Source organism: Rhinoderma darwinii, chromosome 2, assembly GCF_050947455.1.
Source record: "Rhinoderma darwinii isolate aRhiDar2 chromosome 2, aRhiDar2.hap1, whole genome shotgun sequence".
Lineage (NCBI taxonomy): Eukaryota > Metazoa > Chordata > Amphibia > Anura > Rhinodermatidae > Rhinoderma > Rhinoderma darwinii.
The window spans coordinates 186,764,142-186,783,680 of record NC_134688.1 but is presented as its reverse complement, the minus strand read 5'-3'; the positions used below and the strand labels follow the sequence as shown (position 1 = coordinate 186,783,680).

At 41.3% G+C, this 19,539-nt stretch overlaps 1 protein-coding gene across 2 annotated transcripts in view; it reads right to left on the bottom strand.

Moving 5' to 3' along the window:
- Positions 1-19,539, bottom strand: part of CNGA3 (cyclic nucleotide gated channel subunit alpha 3) — a 78,567-nt gene that overhangs the window by 14,020 nt on the left and 45,008 nt on the right. Inside the window, exons 4-6 of one of the 2 annotated variants that reach the window (XM_075850318.1) lie at positions 15,461-15,646; positions 5,476-5,526; positions 2,829-2,921 (exon numbers count right to left, since the gene is read on the bottom strand). In XM_075850318.1, coding sequence (XP_075706433.1) covers positions 2,829-2,921; positions 5,476-5,526; positions 15,461-15,646 — 330 coding nt within the window. The remainder of the gene's footprint in view (positions 1-2,828; positions 2,922-5,475; positions 5,527-15,460; positions 15,647-19,539) is intronic. The other variant, XM_075850317.1, reaches the window with a different exon arrangement.

Below are 19,539 nucleotides of genomic sequence, written 5' to 3'. Positions count from 1 at the left end.
GGGGGGGGGGTTGTGTGACACCCAGGGGAGGGGGGGGCCCAGTCAAAAGTTTGCTATGGGTCCCAGTCTTTCCTAGTTACGCCCCCGCTTCTAAGACAACCGCTGTGTCAGCTGCTCCGCTCCCCGCCACTCTCGTTCTTCTCCTGACGCCCTGACACCAACAAACTAGTGACGTGCCGTATACCAGGCAGATACTTTCAACAGGTTGACCACGTAATAGATATATGGCTTGTAAACAGAGGGGGCAAAGAGTGTGACGTCACCAGTCATGTGCCCCTTGACAGCATCGGAAAACAGGGCCAGTTTAGATACAGTAAGTGCATTACAAATGTAATCACTTTCAGAGTTTAAAAGCACTGCCACATAAAAGTGTTAAGTCGGAACACCCCTTTAACCTGTGTGGTCTATGCACTGCTAATATGGCATGGGAAAGACATAGCTTTGCAGTGATTTGACAAGAGGCAGCTAGAGTACTAGTTTAGACATCTCTATTGCTGAAATCTTTTGCTTTACCTCTCCCCTATGCTAACTATTTTTTCTATGCATCTAGAGTCGGCTGAAGGAATTGAACAACTTTATGGCTGCCATTCTACTGATTTGTTTCTGCTTTGTGTCATTTACAGAAGCCTGCAGTCTGCTAATACAGATTTGCCTATAGACTACTGTAAAATAGTCATTGTCTATAGCCAGGGCATGCAGAGAACGGAATTCTTGTTTGAATTCTTGTATGGATCGGCTCTGTAGAATCTATTACTGAAATATCTGCTAAAAAGTTATAAATGGAAAATATAAAAGTAATTTATTAATTAGTAATGTATTGGAAAGTTTACTGGCTATACGTGTACAGATAATTTGGTTGACCAATAATAGGATTTCATGTCAATAACCTGTAAGTATATGCCAAAGTCCCGTCACTTCTGAATGATGGAGATCCTTGACTTGTAAGGGCACATTCAGACGTGGCGGAATTGCTGTTGAATTCCGCTGCGGACAGTCCGTAGTGGAATTCTGCAGCAGATGTTTTTTTTTTGTTTCTTTCTCTACATTTTTAGGAAAGTTAGTTCAGACGTTGCGGAAAATAACTGTGCGGAATTTAGGCTGCGGTGCAGAATTTTCCCTCCGCAGCATGCACATTATGTTGCGGAGAAGCGGAACTTCACTGCGGATTTCAGCCTTTGCAAAGCAAAAACTGAAATCTATGGCAAGTCCGCTGTGATATATGCAACTTCTGAATTACCTGTCAAATATGAAAATGTTGGTGCAGAGTCGTTGCGTAATTGGCCCGAATCTGCACCAACATTTGCAGTGGAAAAATTCCGCCACGTCTGAACATGGCCTAATACTGGATTTACATATCGGGAGTCAGTATGCACAAAAGGCTCTCGAGTATGATCCTGATCAGTCAGTGTAAATGTAACAGAGACACGGCCAGCACCCCATGGGTATCTAAACTTTTACCAGTTGCGGTACAACTAAATATTCTTTTGTCAGTGTTTAGAGACATTGCATGTATATATCTATTGAATAGACTACTGCATTATCTCGCAATGCATTCAGCCCTGACCTGGCACCATTTCCAATAGACTAAAACAGGAGACAAAAAGAGACACGGCGCCACATGGTGCAAAGTAAAAGTAAAATTAGGCAGGGGAGCAAACTTTGTTAGGAATAAGCTCACCTAGCCCAAAATACACCAATAGGTGTCAAACGAGCATTAGGGCTGCTGCTGCCAGGTCCAAAACACATCAAACGAAGTTTGTTGTCCAGAATAGATACTTTAAAAATAATAAAAAATAGGACCACCGGCGCTGCAATGATGGACAGAAAGATGGAAGACTTAGATAAACATCACGGCAAGGTTTTAATGTCAAGGGCTACGCGTTTCAACACCGGACTGGTGTCTTCATCAGGCCAATACCTATTGATGAAGACACCAGTCCGGTGTTGAAACGCGTATCTAAGTCTTCCATCTTTCTGTCCATCATTGCAGCGCCGGTGGTCCTATTTTTTATTATTTTTAAAGTATCCATTTCTAATAGGGCTGCCCATAGGAACGGGCCTTTCATGCCCAATAAACACCTGTCCTCAAAGTCAAGTTATCAGACATGCTTGTTTTTTTTCTTAGCAAATGGTTACTATTGTTTGCACCAGTGATGCCCAAATGACAACCCGAGGGCCTCATGCAGCCATAATGTGTCTGATATACGGCTCCGAATAGAAGCCTAAATCAAATGCTAGAGCTGCTTTCCCAAAGATAATGATCAGGTATGAGCACTCCTGTACGATGAATGCTCTGCTCAACCATAAAGAATAGAAGAGCTCCTCTGTTTTCTCCACTGTTATGGGGGCACTGTGATATCTTTCTCATCTGCAAAAGATGTTTCATGTATATGTTTATGAATATTTATATATGGTTTTTTTTTTTACATTCATGTAGTCCCTCCTAATGTATTTTGCCTAACCCTTTATGTGGCCCAGGCTAAATGTGACTTTTGATGAAGTTAAGGGCTACATTTCAGGCCCCCTCAAATGTGTCAGGTTGCCCACCACTGGTTTACAATGCAGCATATAATTTCTTATCAATTTATAATTTTCTATACAATGGAAGTGCTATCATATTTTTGAGCGTACTGCAATTGCTTTCATTATAGCAAAATAAATTCTATGTAATATTTCAGAATGATAGCTGCAAAAATATTGTTTGTCAATGCCTAGCCTTAGAAAACAACGAGGTAAATAATCCTTGCAGAAGTCATGCAGATAAATCCCATTCCCGACAAACACCCCCTGCATATAAATTCCACACCAGAACAGCTCTCAGTACTTACTCATTTTCCTTTTTCTCATCATTTTTTGCATCCTTTTTGTCCTCCTTTTTTTGCTCTTTGTTCTCATTGGCAACAGTCTGATCGTTCTTTTTGCTGTTTAGTGTATTCACATGTAGAGTGGAAAGAGGCTTTTCAGAGAAGAGAATAGCACAGACACAAGAGCGAGCAGTCTAGTTTCTGCTGTATGAATTTGTGACCATTTTTCCAGACATCATTCAGGTTGTACATTTCAAATAACTGGGTTATTTGTGAGACTCGTGTAATGCAGAAATATCACCAATTTAGCAATGGAAGGAAATAAGAGGGCCATGATTTTGTTGTTTGAAATGATATGTTAGCTCGACATAAGACGTACCCTGAGCAGTAAAATATCTAATGTTGTTAGAAATAATGATGAATCTTAATATGGACGTGTTATGCGTTATCACATACACTCCAGCACATTTTTTTTGCTGTGGCCCCCGTTTGTAAAGTACACCCGGTAAAAGGTAGGGCAGTCCATCCTTTTACTGGGCGCTTTGTTGCAGAAATATCCTGGCCGCAATTATGTCACGTGACTGGAATGTGACCGGCCGATTCCGACAGCATCTTCTGTGTGGACCAGAAGTCACTTTAAAGAGAACCTCCAGCTGTAATGAATATTGAATAAATGCAGAGAATGTCGACAATACCTTCTATTAGAAATCATTGATTAATACACAGAACTGATGTCAACTTATCCCTTCTGCATTAAAATGCCCTGAAGCCACCTTCATTAATATGGAATTTAATCCATACTCACTTCATGTCCATTGGCCTATCAGAACATATTGTGAATATGCTTGTCTGCATCTAGTAAATATTCATTATAAATAAAAATTCTGACAGTGAGATATATTGTCGTCTGCCAGATTTATCTCCTACCCTTCCCCTGTGACCATTTAAAAGTCTTTCATCTGAAAAAAAGAAACTGGGGACCCTGTTCATCATCAATACTGTCCATTAACACTTCTGTAGACTGGCAGATGACAATGTTCACACACGGCAGATTACAGTTGCAGAAATGTTTGCCACAGAAATCCATTCAATACATCTGAATAGAGTTTTGTAAAATTTCCATGCATGTGTGCCATGTGAGAACCTAGTCATCCACTTCATGGAGATCCTGTTAAAACATTTTAGGTATTGTCTAGAAAATGAAGCTCAGGGAAAACAATAAGATGATTGTTTTAGGGACCTTGAAGGACATTACTGGAGTCATTACTATGGGGAACTACTTTTACCTACGTTTCCACTCTATATCGGTCAGTAGGTGTCAATGTAAAAGCTATCCATGAGCATGAAATCAGTGGATTGTCAAATTGAAGACTGACTGTATGACCTTCCTTCTTATAAGGACTACGATGATAAAAATTTTGGGCAGCAGGTTTACTTGAATGACTGGTAATGACGAAGAAAGGACAAAACGTGCGTTGTGGTGCCCTGTGTGTCCCCCCTGGTCAGTAGACCTTTTATTTTTATGTGATATTCCTAGTCCGTCTCTTCTCTATGTTACGTTATGTATTACTTGTACTTATGAGGGCTTTGTTGTACATATGCATAGATGCTTATAGGTGTATAGCTTTAAACACCTCTTTACAATAAATATGGTAGTTACAGTGTTTGTGGTTGTGTATCACCATTTATATCAATTTTATGTACTTTTATATCCGGATTTATTAACCGGTTCCCGACCGCCGGCTGTGTATATATAAGTCCGGCGGTTGGGGCCCTTAAAACCCGCGCCATAGACTATTTACGGTGCCTGTTTTCGCTTGCTCCCCAAGCGATCAGGCAAGCTGAATGTCGGGTCTCCGGACAGACCATAATAATATAAAAATAAAAGTTAAAAAAAAGTTTAAAAAATGAATAAATACACATAAAATACCCACCCCAAAAAAACGTTGCCCCCACCAATTATTATCATAACGCTAGCCCTGACCCAATTACCCTAAAATAGACATGTAATATATCAAAATTTACAGTAGACAACGATCACAAATAAAAGGTCTATTTTAGGGTAAAACTATATTTTTACCAGAAAAAAATAGCTAAAAAGTGAAAAAGTTTTTTTTTTACTATTATTTTCAAACTTTAAGCCTAACAATTCTAAAATAGCAAAAAGGATGTGTATAAAAATGATAAAAAAAAAAAAAGAAACCTGCATTGTCTTTGGGAAAACATTGCAAAAATCACGTCCCTAGCCCAACAAATAAAAAAGTTATAGCTGTTTAACTAACGCGTGCTAAAAATGGCTAAACGATGTCTGGTCCTGAAGGATCAAAATAGCCCGGTCCTGAACCGTTTAATAAAGAGGTATGATTATTCCTTACTATTTTTGTTCTGTGCATTTTATCTTTTTGGTGATTATTCTTTTAGTGACTGGATGATGGGCACAATTCTTACAAACAATATTAACAAAAGGATGAAATAATACAGAGAAGAGGACACAAGGGTCAGTATATCGGGAGGTCAGAGACATGACATCTATTGATTGTTGAAGGGTTAACTTTGGGATTCCACACTACCGTTATCTACATCTACATTCAAAGTATCAGAATAATTCTACATTTTGTCACAACTAGTACAAAAGGTTATCAAGGGATTTTCTTCTACGGGAATAACTTACTCATCAGTATTGTTGCTGTTGTTGACATTGAACTCGGCAAGAACCCAATGACTGGAATAACAGTAAATAATAATAAAAAAAACCATTAATAAACTGCTACCTAGTATTCTGAGAAAATATATTAGCAGCTTTAGCGAATATTAGGGCACTATATATATATATATATATATATATATATATATATATATATATATATATATATATATATATATATATAAATAAATGTACAGTGCTACCCATTTAAAATAAAAAAGCAACCAGTAAAGAACTCGGTTACAATGATTTAATGCTCCCCCTCCTGGGCAGACACAGTTAAGATGTCACCAGCCTCTACCCTCCTGCACCATAGAGGAGATTGTCCTGAAATGTAGAATTAGGCACCATCACAGTCTTGAGGAGGTGGTTCAACCCATTAAAAGTTGTCTCAGGACAGATATTTATGGCATCTTCACAACATATGCCATAAATGTCTGATAGATGCGGGTCCCACTTCTTGGACCCACATTTATCTCTGAAATGGGGGACCTCCAACCACATTCCACCTGGTTAGGGGGACACTGGCCGCTGCATCCAAAGCTGGATGAAAACTTATAGAAGTGAATGGGAGTTTCGGAAAAAACGTTGTACAGCATGCTACGCTGTTTATGAAACTTGAGCAATGAACATATATTATATTTGGAAGAATTAGAATGCTTTTCCTCTGGGAAAATAATTCTGATTAGTGGTATATACCATTGTATGCTCTTTTAACAGCCAGCACCCCAGTTGAGGCAAAATAACTTACGTTGCCAGCTTTAGGTCCTTGTTATTTTTAGTACACTTCACACTATTGAACACTCATGCTATCAGTAATGCAGCTAGAATTAATGTTACCTCCTGTTACAATAGAAAATATATGCTCTATGAACACTGTATATGGAATGGAATGCCACAGGACATGTGAAATATTTACACTACATAGGAAAAATGACCCCTTATATAAGTGTCATAGTCTTGCAAAATTAGTGCCATGGGTGCTTAAAAGTCCCCTGAACATGGCCCTATTGATATGCAAAATAAGGATCTCCTGCGTACACAAAGCTAATGCAGTTATCATGTGGACATAAAACAGTTCTTTAGAAACAAGGTTACATCATTTCATTATCATGAACATTAATAAGGGTTTAGCAAGTCATTTTTACCCCCTTTATTTCTCAAGATTGATGTCTCCAAAGTGTGTAATGTGTTGATGATAGTTGTTTCGCTATATGATTATCATATATTATCATATATTCAATACATTCTATTTATCTCGGCCATAGAGACCTCATTGCAGGAAAGGGAAGCTGAGCACATTGGAGAAGATTTAAAATAGTGGCGTACATGCCTTGCGTCAGATTTATTTTGTGTTTTAGATACCTTTTGCGCCTCACAAGACAGTTTTGAAAAGTGTATAGAAAAAAGGGCATGGCTTAGCAAAAAGGTGTAACACAAAATGTACCAGGGTGGCAAAATTGCACCAACATTTTGGTGCAAAATATTGGTCTAAAGTAAGCCAAGCAAGAGAAAGAGAAGAGAAAAGTATCTAACATGTCTTGCAAGATGCGCCAATTTTATCATACAGCATGCGCCACTGCCTGCCTGCCTGGTCTAAGTTTGACCATTTAGTGACAAGCCTATTTTAGGCCTTAGCTATTTGAGGGCTTTTTTTTTTTTTTGCTGGACAACTTTTTTTAGTTTTTTCATAATAAAGGATTTTGCAAGGAGACAAAGTATGTTTTTAATTTTTTTCTACTTGGGATTTTTATTATTAACTTTATTAAACTTTTTTCAACTTTTTTTTTTTTAGTCCCACTAGGGGACTTCACTAATCAGTCATTTGATCGCCTTTATAATACACTGCAATATTACTGGCATGGCCTAAGAGGCATTCATTCACCTGCGATACAAACCATGGGCATTAGGGGTGAGAGAGGGAGCCCCCTCCCTCTAACAACACTCAGACCCAGCGATCAAAATTGACAGCCACATCTAAGGGGTTAAATGGGCGGGATCAATGTTGATTTTGATCCTGCCCCCTCGAGCAGATCTGCTCCCAGCCCTCAGCTACCTCCGGTAGCTGAGAGCAGGGAGCTTTAACTGCTACCGGTGGCACTGCTTTATTCTGATGCAGAACCGTAAAAAGGCTACTGCATCAGAATAAAGCCTGTTAGCGACCGCTGTGAAAAGGCGTATTGGCGTTCACTAATGGGTTTTGATAGTAATATTAAATCTGCTCCATTCTGTCCAGCATCCTGTCAGAGAGACAGGACACAGGCAACATGTGATATCTGCTACGTTATCCTAGACCACCAGAGAAACACTTACCCCCCCCCCCAGTACCCTAGACCACAAGGGGAGCAGGCATTAACCCCCTCCATTACAGTAGACCACCAGGAAAGCAGGCACCCCCTCTCCATTGCCAGGGACTAAAGCTTCTGAATCTTTTTCTACTGTGTCCTCCCCAGCAAGAACATGGTGATGCCTGGGCCCCAATAATTGTCGCACTTAATGCCCAAATGTTAAAAAAATGTACTTCATTTATCTGAATATTTCTTCCTGAATATAGTAGAACATTAAAATAAGCACTAAAGTATTCAGCTAAATTAGAGATTGCTGTAGCCAGAGAAAGGGCTTTGCAGCATATAATCACTTCTGTCAAAACAGCCTATCAAACTGAGCCTCCTCAAAAACTGGGGGGGGGGGGTAACCTCAAAAGTGAGATCCTCCTCACAGTTTTAGACGCACTGACCTAGACCATTAGGGAAGCAGATGTTAACTCCTTCAATGCCATAGACACCAGGGAAGCAGGTATTATGCCTCCATTACCTTAGATCATCAGGTAAGCAAGCATTACCCATATAGCTGGCTTCAGAGGTGTGCGACCCTTGTCCTTGCACAGGGTGCATCAGCCACTCCTGCTGAAGAGAGGTGCCTCTGGAGCATTTGTGGCCGCAAGAAATCTTATTATTAATTGTATGGCACTGTTACTGAATTACACATGGAGCTGTTATTTAGTCATTGTACTTTATGTTGGTATTATTTGAGCACTGTATTATGTGGCAATGCTGCTTAGGTACTGTGCAGTATATTATTTTTGCAGTGTATAATGGTGGCGGTGATGGCTGCACTGTATCATTGTTATTTAGGTAACTGTAAAGAAGTATTATTTGGCCAATATATGACACTGTATGATACTTTTAATAAAGCAATGTTTAGTATGGTTATTTGTGCACTGTATAACAAAACACCATATGGTAAAGGGGCATTAGCAGAAGGTACTGCACACAAGCCATTCGCCACTTACCAATGCCAGAAGTGGATCCAAAAGGAAGAAAAAGTATAAAGGAAACACTTATACAGTACAGTACAGTCCTCTTTTATTGTATCCACTTCCGTGGAAAAATGTAGCCTTATAGACTGAAAAATATAGTAAATAATGAGGTAAAGATTTACATGTATTTTGATTGCACTTTGCATATACCTGATATCACACTAACGATGTAAATGGTCTCATAGTAGCCAAAAATACTAATTTGTCTGGATGTGTGGTTTGGGCAACCGTTTATATGTAGTTGTCCAAAAAGCTGATGCTTTCCTAGTAAGTGTCAACACTCGACAGTATAATAAATCTGGCTGTTGAAATAAATGGCTGTCCATAGGCTGCATTCCAGCTGTTCAGACAAAACAGGTACTAACAAGCCTTTCGATACAAAGAAGAACTCTATTCATGTTGGTTATTATTGGGCACAAAGTGCTTTTAGCATATGAAACACCACCCTACCTACGTTCATGAGTTCAACGGAGACCAAGATTATTCAGTTTCTACACCAATATAATTAGTTGATGCTGTTTTTACAGAAAGGGTATGTGCACACGCTAGCTGTCATTTACGTGTGAAAAGACAGACTGTTTTCAAGAGAAAACAGCTGCCTCGTTTCACACGTAAATACTCCTCCTCGCATTTTGCGAGGCGTCTGAGACGCTCGTAAATCTTGAGCTGTGCTTCATTGAGTTCAATGAAGAACAGCTCAAATTACGTGGCAAAGAAGTGTCCTGCACTTCTTTGCGGAGGCAGTCCATTTACGCGTCGTCGTTTGACAGCTGTCAAACGACGACGCGTAAATTACAGGTTGTCTGCACAGTACGTCGGCAAACCCATTCAAATGAATGGGCAGATGTTTGCCGATGTATTGTAGCCCTATTTTCAGACGTAAAACGAGGCATAATACGCCTCGTTTACGTCTGAAAATAGGTTGTGTGAACCCAGCCAAACAGCTGCATGTTTTCATGTGGTGGTTTTGTAAATGACCTTAAGGCCAGGTTATCACACACTTGATGCAGACTTTGGATCTTTTTTTTTTTTTGCCAAATTTTGTCCAGAAGTGGATTAAAAAGAAAGGAAATGCGTAAGGAAAAGACTGATGCATAACCTTTCTTTTGTGTCCACACCTGTGTTTGGCTAAAAAAAAAAAATATTAAGGGGCCAAAAACTGCATCAAAAGTGTGTTCTGCGATCCTGGCCTTAGAATGTGTTGCATTCCAACAAAGCCCCATTGCCAGAAGCTGCTGAAGAAATGTCAAAAATAACAACAAAACACGCTGCCAATACTGATGCCACAAGGTGTCCAGGGAGGACTAAACAAAAGCTTACCTGTAGCTGACTGATTTTTATGGCATTTGATATTCCAAAATAAAATAGTATCTCCTAATCCTATAAAATTCGTGGTACTTTAACACTAGTGTAATAAAGCTTTTAAAGTCTTATAGGAAATGAATGGTGAATACTTTATCACTATAGACAGCATAAAACCCATAGATGAAGAAAAAACATCATGCTACAAATACACGATAAGTGGCAGCATACTTTTTATAAAAGACAAATACAATACCTTTTAAATAACAGCCACTTTAAGTTCTTTTTCCCCACCATAGACATTTAAGGCATATCAACAGGATATGCCATAAATGTCTGATAGGTGGGGGACCTATCTTTGGGACTCTATCTGTTGAGAGTACAGGGTTTCTTGTTCCGCCAAGTGAGACAGCTACCAAAACTAGACGAAGACTGATTGATAGCTGGTCTGTATGGAAGTTACGAAGACCACCGTTCTAACATTAGGTGGTCCCATAAGTGTGATTCTAAAAATACTGTATATTCTCGCAAAGTTACAATAAAAAAATCACAACAAAGTTCTAAACTTTATGGTTGTCCTTTGAACCTCAAAAATTCTAGATTTGCATGATATATTCCTAGATTTGCAGAATACATTGTAAAATGCAGTAAATTGAGGAAGTATGGTCAAGCTCCTAGAGCACTAAAGCACATTTTTTGCTGTTTCTATGTTTGAAACGGGTTTCCTCTGATTACTATCATTTTGTTGTTCCCTATTCTCGTATCTGAGGACAGTAAAATCTGTACAGGCAGTGGCGTAACTACCGCTGTAGCGGCTGCTACAGGGCCCACAGCCTGCTGACACGCCCCCCCATATGCCCGACGCTACTACGGGGCCCGTTTTGCCAAGCCTCTAACATTTATGGGCCGGGTGGCACGGGCCCTCTCATGGCAGGTGGCGTCACTTGCACCGGAGGGCGCCCGGTGCTAGCGACAGCCATCCCCTCTTGCAGTAATTGTACCTGCGTCTATAGCACGCAGGTACAAATACATGCATTGGCGCTGAATGGCCTTACAATGATGCAGATTGGCGTGGCAAGTCATTCTACCCTGCCAATCGGCTCCTTTAAACGACGCGCCGCTTGCATCATTCAGCCCCAGCAGACCTGCTCAGAAGGGAGCAGATCTGCATTGCCGCCGGACGGCACGGGAATGGGATCAGGGTGTGTATGTAAAGTTTTGGTTATTTTCTACTAAAACTGTGAGTGGCATTATGTGGGGGCTCAATCTACAGGGGGTTTCTATATGTGGGGATGTAGAGCACTATCTACAGGGGTGGGCTATATGTGGGACACTATATACAGGGGTGGGCTAAATGTGGAGCACTATATATAGGGGGAGCTATTTGTAGGGCATTATCTATAATGGTGGGCTATATGTGGGACACTATATACAGGTGTGGGTTACCTGTGGGGCAATATCTACAGGGGGCTATATGTAGGGGACTGTCTACAGGGGTGGGCTATATGTGGGACACTATATACAGGGGGAGATACATGTGAGGCACTATCTACAGAGGTGGGCTATATGTGGAGCATTATAGGGGGAACTCTTTGTAGGGCACTATCTACAGGGGTGGGCTATATGTGGGACACTATATACATGGGTGGGTTATTTGTGGGGTACTATATAAAGGGGGCTATATGTAGGGCACTTTCTACAGGGGTGGGCTATATGTGGAGCACTATCTATATGGGTAGCAATATGTAGGGCATCATGGTGGCTCAGTGGTTAGCACTATTGCCTTGCAGCTCTGGAATCCATATGTGGGCACTATCTACAGAGGGCTGTATGTGGGGCACTGTCTACAGGGGCTTCTTTGTAGGGCACTATCTACTCTATGGGAGTCACTATCTACAGGGGGGCGATGGGGCACTATGTACAGGGCGCACGGTGTGTGTGGGGGACACAGTGTATGATACTATTATAATCAGGGACACAGTGTATGGCGCTATTATACTTGGAGGTGTTGAGAGTTTTATCTTCGTTTATAGGTGCAGAAATGTTTTAAAAGTGAGAACTTGAAGACATCTGAGCGGAAAACTGCAAAAATAGGTTGTGGCCGGGAGAAATCCATCATAGAGGTCTGGACCGGAGGGATGAGAAAATAAAAAAATAACCAGAATCTGAGATGTCACCTAAAGCAAATGTTTATTCTGCCTCTAATCAGTACTGTAATCACTGTATGATCTGCTGCGAGATGATGGGTGGTATGATTTTTTTTTTTGAAACAGCATCTCCCAGCATATCCTTACCATTGTTTGGGCCATGCTGGGTGCTGTAGTTTTACGCCGTACAAACCTATACTGCAGGGGTTGCACTAAATTGAGCTGTATTTGTTCTGGTGTTGTATATATGTACTGAGCTTTGTTCTGGTGCTGTATATATGTACTGATCTTGGTTCAGATGCTGTATTTATTTACTGAGCTTGGTTCTGGGGCTGTATATATATGTACTGAGCTTTGTTCTGGTGCTGTTTATATGTACTGAGCAGTATATATGCACTGATATTGGTTCTGATGCAGTATATATGTACTGATCTTGTCATGATGCTGTATTTAAGTACTGACCTTTGTTCTGGTGCTGTATAGCTGTATATATGTACTGAGCTTTGTTCTGGTGCTGTATTTATGTACTGAGCTTTGTTCTGGGGCTGTATATATGTACTGAGCTTGGTTCTGGTGCTGTATATATGTACACTGAGCTTGGTTTTAGTACTAAGGTTTGTTCTGGTGCTGTATATATGTACTGAGCTTTGTTCTGGTGCTGTATATATGTACTGACCTTGGTTCTGGTGCTGTATATATGTACTGATCTTGGTTCAGATGCTGTATTTATTTACTGAGCTTGGTTCTGGGGCTGTATATATGTACTGAGCTTTGTTCTGGTGCTGTTTATATGTACTGAGCTTTGTTCTCGGGCAGTATATATGCACTGATATTGGTTCTGATGCAGTATATATGTACTGATCTTGTCATGATGCTGTATTTAAGTACTGACCTTTGTTCTGGTGCTGTATAGCTGTATATATGTACTGAGCTTTGTTCTGGTGCTGTATTTATGTACTGAGCTTTGTTCTGGGGCTGTATATATGTACTGAGCTTTGTTCTGGTGCTGTATATATGTACACTGAGCTTGGTTTTAGTACGAAGTTTTGTTCTGGTGCTGTATATATGTACTGAGCTTTGTTCTGGTGCTGTATATATGTACTGACCTTGGTTCTGGTGCTGTATTTATGTACTGAGCTTTGTTCTGGTGCTGTATATATGTACTGAGCTTTGTTCTGGTGCTGTATATATGTACACTGAGCTTGGTGTTAGTGCTGTATATATGTACTGAACTTTGTTCTAGTGCTGTATATATGTACTGAGCTTGGTTCTGGTGCTGTATATATGTACACTGAGCTTGGTGTTAGTGTTGTATATATGTACTGAACTTTGTTCTACTGCTGTATATATGTACTGAGCTTGGTTCTGGTGCTGTGTATATATATATATACATACATATATATATATATATATATATATATATATATATATATATATATACTGAGCTTGGTTCCGGTGCCTTATATATGTACTGAGCTTGGTTCTGGTGCTGTATTTATGTACTGAGCTTAGTTCTGGTGCTGTATTTATGTACTGAGCTTTGTACTGGTGCTGTATATATGTACACTGAGCTTGGTTTTAGTACTGTATATATGTACTGAGCTTTGTTATGGTGCCGTATATGTCAGGGCTTGGTTCTGAAGCTGTAATTATATAGGATATATTTATAATAAAAATGCAGGGCAGATGGAATGGTTTTCAATTTATTGTATATTTCATGGGAACCTGTCTGGTAGTTTTAACCCTTTGAACCGCCACCATTCGTTAATACATGACCTGACAATATTTCCAAATGTATGTTTTTTTCAGATGCAGCAAAATCTATAAAATCAACTTTTAAAACGGCACACACTACATGCTAATTACTCATTAAAGGGTCATGGGGCGGTGCCGCTATCCTGAAGAGTCACATAGTCCTGCCTCCAAACCCACATTTCCATGTTTGATTGACATCACCCTGGCGGATACATCTTTCTCGGATTCGCCATTGCCTTGTACTACTTGGGGGGCTGAGTGGCACTATATTAAAGGGGGACTGTGTGGCACTATACACAAGGGGGGGCTGTGTGTCACTATACACAAGGGGAGCTGTGGCACTATACACTTGGGGGATCTGTGTGGCACTATATACAAGGGGCTGTGTGACTACTAAGGGGGGCTGTGTGGCACTATCTACTAGGGGGGCTTTATGGTACTATTTACAGGGAGGGGGCTGTGGCTCTATCTACAGGGGGCTGTGTGTGGCGCAATTTACAGGGGTCTGTGTGTTGCACTATCTACTAAGGGGGAAGGAGGGGCTGTATGGCGCTATATACAGGGGGGGGCTTTATGGTGATATCTACAGGAGGCTGTATGGCACTATCTACAAGGGAGAAATGGGGGGCACTATCTACAACTGAGGTGTGACGCTGTCTACAGGCGGGGCTGTATAGCACTGTCTACAGGGGGCTGTATGGCACAATCTACAGGGGGCACTATCTATAAGGGGGTGCTGTGTGTGGCACCTGGGGGGCCCCAGTCAAGAGTTTGCTATGGGGCCCAGTCTTTCCTAGTTACGTCTCTGTGTACTGGGAATGATATGAGTGATTCTATTCTGTGCACATAGCTGCAGAATGAGTTGTACTGTATAATGACGAGCAGTGGTAGTGGATAAACATCCTTTGAAAAAAAATACAGAATTTTTATTTCAGGTTAAACAGTTTGAGAACTTTTTTGGGCATTTTTATGAGAGAGAGAGAGAGAGAGAGAGAGAGAGAGAGAGAGAGAGAGGGAGAGAGAGGGAGAGGGAGAGGGAGAGAGAGGGAGAGAGAGAGAGAGAGAGATTTCTTTGAAATTCAGATTCATATTTCAGTAGTTCAGCCTCCATTGTGTTCTTATTAGGAAAGTTGCCGATCAACAAAACAACGGTGAAGTGAATTTAAAGTGATACGGAATACACAACTATTTGGTATCACGTAATTTACCTTTGTTTAAACAAAATTAGATGAAAATACTTTAGTATACCATATGGGCTCAATCCCTTAATTTCTCCAGAACAATGGCACAATAGCATCAGTATCTGAAAACCGCACATTGACACCATGGTTTCAAGAACACTGATCCTAGAACAATTAGTGATAACTTCTACATCAATATAAATATGGACCAATAATAATAAGTGGCCATGACATTATTATAACAGTACCTATTTGCCCTGTCCAGCTTGTCTGGGTTTTGGTTTTCTATTGCAGAATGTGTGTAACTATTCCTGCTAGACACCTCTTTAAGTTCTGGCCCTCGGAACCTCTCCAGAAAAGAGTCTGGACGCTGATCTTCATGATTCAGGTGTCTCATTGCCCAGTTCCGCATTGTTAAAAGAAATCTTGACAACCTGCAAGGAATTAATAATAAATAGTTTGCTAGTTTTTCTTTCTAACTACTCCCTAATAAAACATTATTTTTAAAGTATTTTAAATAATTTACAGGAAAATCCAAGAACATTCCATATAATCAAAACAGCATTTGGCGAATAGAGAAATACATCCAAAATATTGTAATTCTGTATAAGAAACATATTTGTATGATGCTGGCTAAATCTTTTTGTTTCTGAGGTCCAAATAAGGCCTCATGCACATGGCAGAGAAGTCCACTGCATATGACTGTACGATGCTTCGTCGGGTGCCATATGTCGATATTTTCTCCCCTAGAAGCAATGCTTCCGCATCCAATGGAACATGGCACGATTTTCGCACAGAATCCCACAAAAAAAACCTTGCCTCTGTATGAAATCAGAGGTATATAGAGATACCGTTAGGGCCCTATGCGCCTTTATGGGACTCTATCACAATGGACTGCTTTAGGTTACCTTTTTTTTATGGTACTCTATGAATATCACTGAGTATTAAGAAAAAATAAAATGTTACTTTTGTCTGATTAAAACATTACTATAGACAATTACTCTGCTTCCGAATGCTGCAAATATTTAGAAATATCCTCAGGCTATTTTATTTTTATGCCTGGGTACAGTGAAACCTTTTTAAGACGACCACCCAAAATTGCATTTGAAGTGGTCTTCTCTGGGGATGGTCTTCTCAAAGCAGATGGCCAGTATTTGTAATATATGTTGGAACTGAAAATCTGTCACGAGAAATCTGGTCTGGATAAGGGTTGGTCATCTCAAATAGATTGTCTTTTGGAGAGGTTTCACTGTATTTTCTAGTGCTCCAGGCTATCGGGCTAGTTAGTCTGTTTTTCCCGGCCTCTATACTTTTAAAGGAAGAAGAGGGATACAAAACCGAAATGTGCCCTATTCTTAGCTTAGACTAGCCATTCAATTACCAATTATTAATCCTACGCGTTTCTGTCCAAACATCATCAGGCAGTGGCATAGCTATAGGGGACGCAGTGGTCGCCGTAAAGCCAGGGGTTCCCGCGGCGTCCCCACACCACGTCTACAATTGCCCAGAGCCACCTGCACTCTATAGCAGCTATAGCGGCTGCTACGGGTCCGAGCCGCCTGGCACATAACATTTATACATACACGTACACACATTTTTTTTTGGGGGGGGGGGACCTATGTATTGGGGCTTGTGCTAGTGCTGCATCGCTGGGTCATTTAGCTGAAAGCTGCAGGCTGTCGGCCATGAGAATAAGTTGGGGGGCCCAAGAAGGCCTTTTGCATTGGGGCTCATGAGCCTTTAGCTACGCCCCTGTCACCAGGAGTATATATTTTATGGAGATTTAGATCAGCATATATTTCAGCAGCATAGCGGTCATTGATAACAGCCTTGAAGGTGGTTATTAAACAAAAATCACTCCAATAAACAGACTGTTACACAAATACCGAAAAATCTACAGGCTTCTCCTGCACTGGATATAAAACAGGGATGAGTGCATTTAAATACAAGTTATATATTTGGATGGGTATTACCCCCGTACAATTTATATATAATATATGTCGGAGTAACTCACACTAGGTGTACACCACCGATTGTCAATATATGATTGAAGGAACAGGGGGAGTAGGAAAAGTAGTGTGTTTCATAGATGTAAAAAATAAAAAATACTTTATTATTAAATTGTTATTAAAAACAATGTTGGATGTAATTTACGTTGCGCCAAAGTCCCCTAGATTGGCACAATATGACAAATTATGTCTAAATTAAATTGCTCCAATTCTATAGTAGTATATTGATTTATATAGACGACTGACCTCTCAGTGTTGGTGAGAAAACAGTCAATTGCAAGCAAAAAATTATTATTAAGGTTCCTCCAACGGGCTGTAGATAAAGCCCAGCGATGGGGAAACCCCTACATCAATCTTGCTGCAATGGGTTCCATGTACATGCATATAACTGCATAGATTGCATGCACAAATATCCTGTGTGAGCAGACACGACACAGCAGAGTCGAAACCGCTGCGTGCCAGCAACTACACAGGAGTAGGAAAGGAACAAGCCACAACAAGTGACAGCACTGTTGAATTGCCTAGATAGTGACCTGTGAATGATGTATCAGCAAATACTCTGCCCTGTCAGGCAGTCAATGACTTGCGAATCACAGCTTGTGTGTTATCATGTATGTGTATCTCAGCATAGCAGAGTTGAAACTGCTATGCTGTGACAGCTCTGCAAGGGGGAGTAACAGATCGGCCGTGCTCCCGGACGGGCGGCCACACAGGCAGTGTGCCTGAACAACGAGCTCCAGTGCCTTGCAGGGGTGAGTACTCTGCCTGTCAGGCAGTTAGTATACTGAAGCACAGTTTCTTTATTATTTATTATGTAAGTTGAGCTGCCAGGTCATTCACACACACGTGGTGAGGGCTGGGGGAAGGAGAGCCGCTATCAGCTGTCTGTGTACGGACTTTACTCAGACACAGCTCGGCTCCGTTCCCCTGTGCAGAGCAAACTAAATCAGCTGCTCAGCGTGCAGCCTCGGCAGGCCATTGTCCCTAACTAAAGCAGATATTCTGCAGGGTAGATGGTGAATAGAACTGCTAGTAGGCAGTACGGAGCAATATTAAGCATCCAATATTGACAGTGGTATTAAAAGAACACCCGACGCGCGTTTCGCCGGTACTTCCGGCTTCTTCCAGGGGTCTTCCTGCTTTAGTTAGGGACAATGGCCTGCCGAGGCTGCACGCTGAGCAGCTGATTTAGTTTGCTCTGCACAGGGGAACGGAGCCGAGCTGTGTCTGAGTAAAGTCCGTACACAAACAGCTGATAGCGGCTCTCCTTCCTCCAGCCCTCACCACGTGTGTGAATGACCTGGCAGCTCAACTTACATAATAAATAATAAAGAAACTGTGCTTCAGTATACTAACTGCCTGACAGGCAGAGTACTCACCCCTGCAAGGCACTGGAGCTCGTTGTTCAGGCACACTGCCTGTGTGGCCGCCCGTCCGGGAGCACGGCCGATCTGTTACTCCCCCTTGCAGAGCTGTCACAGCATAGCAGTTTCAACTCTGCTATGCTGAGATACACATACATGATAACACACAAGCTGTGATTCGCAAGTCATTGACTGCCTGACAGGGCAGAGTATTTGCTGATACATCATTCACAGGTCACTATCTAGGCAATTCAACAGTGCTGTCACTTGTTGTGGCTTGTTCCTTTCCTACTCCTGTGTAGTTGCTGGCACGCAGCGGTTTCGACTCTGCTGTGTCGTGTCTGCTCACACAGGATATTTGTGCATGCAATCTATGCAGTTATATGCATGTACATGGAACCCATTGCAGCAAGATTGATGTAGGGGTTTCCCCATCGCTGGGCTTTATCTACAGCCCGTTGGAGGAACCTTAAAGGAACAGTGTCATCACAAATTATTTTTTTATATGTTAAAGATGTTAGTGCTTTATTAAAAACGTTTATATTCATTTGTGTGTTTGTGTTTTACTTTTTCTTATTTTTACACTTTTTCTTCCCTATGGGGGCTGCCATTTTTTGTTCCATTTCTGTGTGTGTCGATTAACGACACACACAGACATGGAATACGGCAGCCACAGTCCCATAGGGACTGCGAACGGCTCCCGTCCCATTGACTGCCGTGTACGGCGTCTGTGTGGGAACTGCGCATGCGCCGCTCCCACACAGTCCTATTCGAAATTGGCGCCGTCCGGCGCCATTTTCCTGTGGACCGGAAGTCGCGGCCGGACAGTAATATTACTACTTCCGGTCGCGGCTTCCGGACTTGTGCACATGGAACAGCGGCAGCAAAGGGAGCGGACGGGCCGGAGGGAGCCGCGGCGGCAGGAGCAGGTAAGAGATTTCAATGTATGTTAGT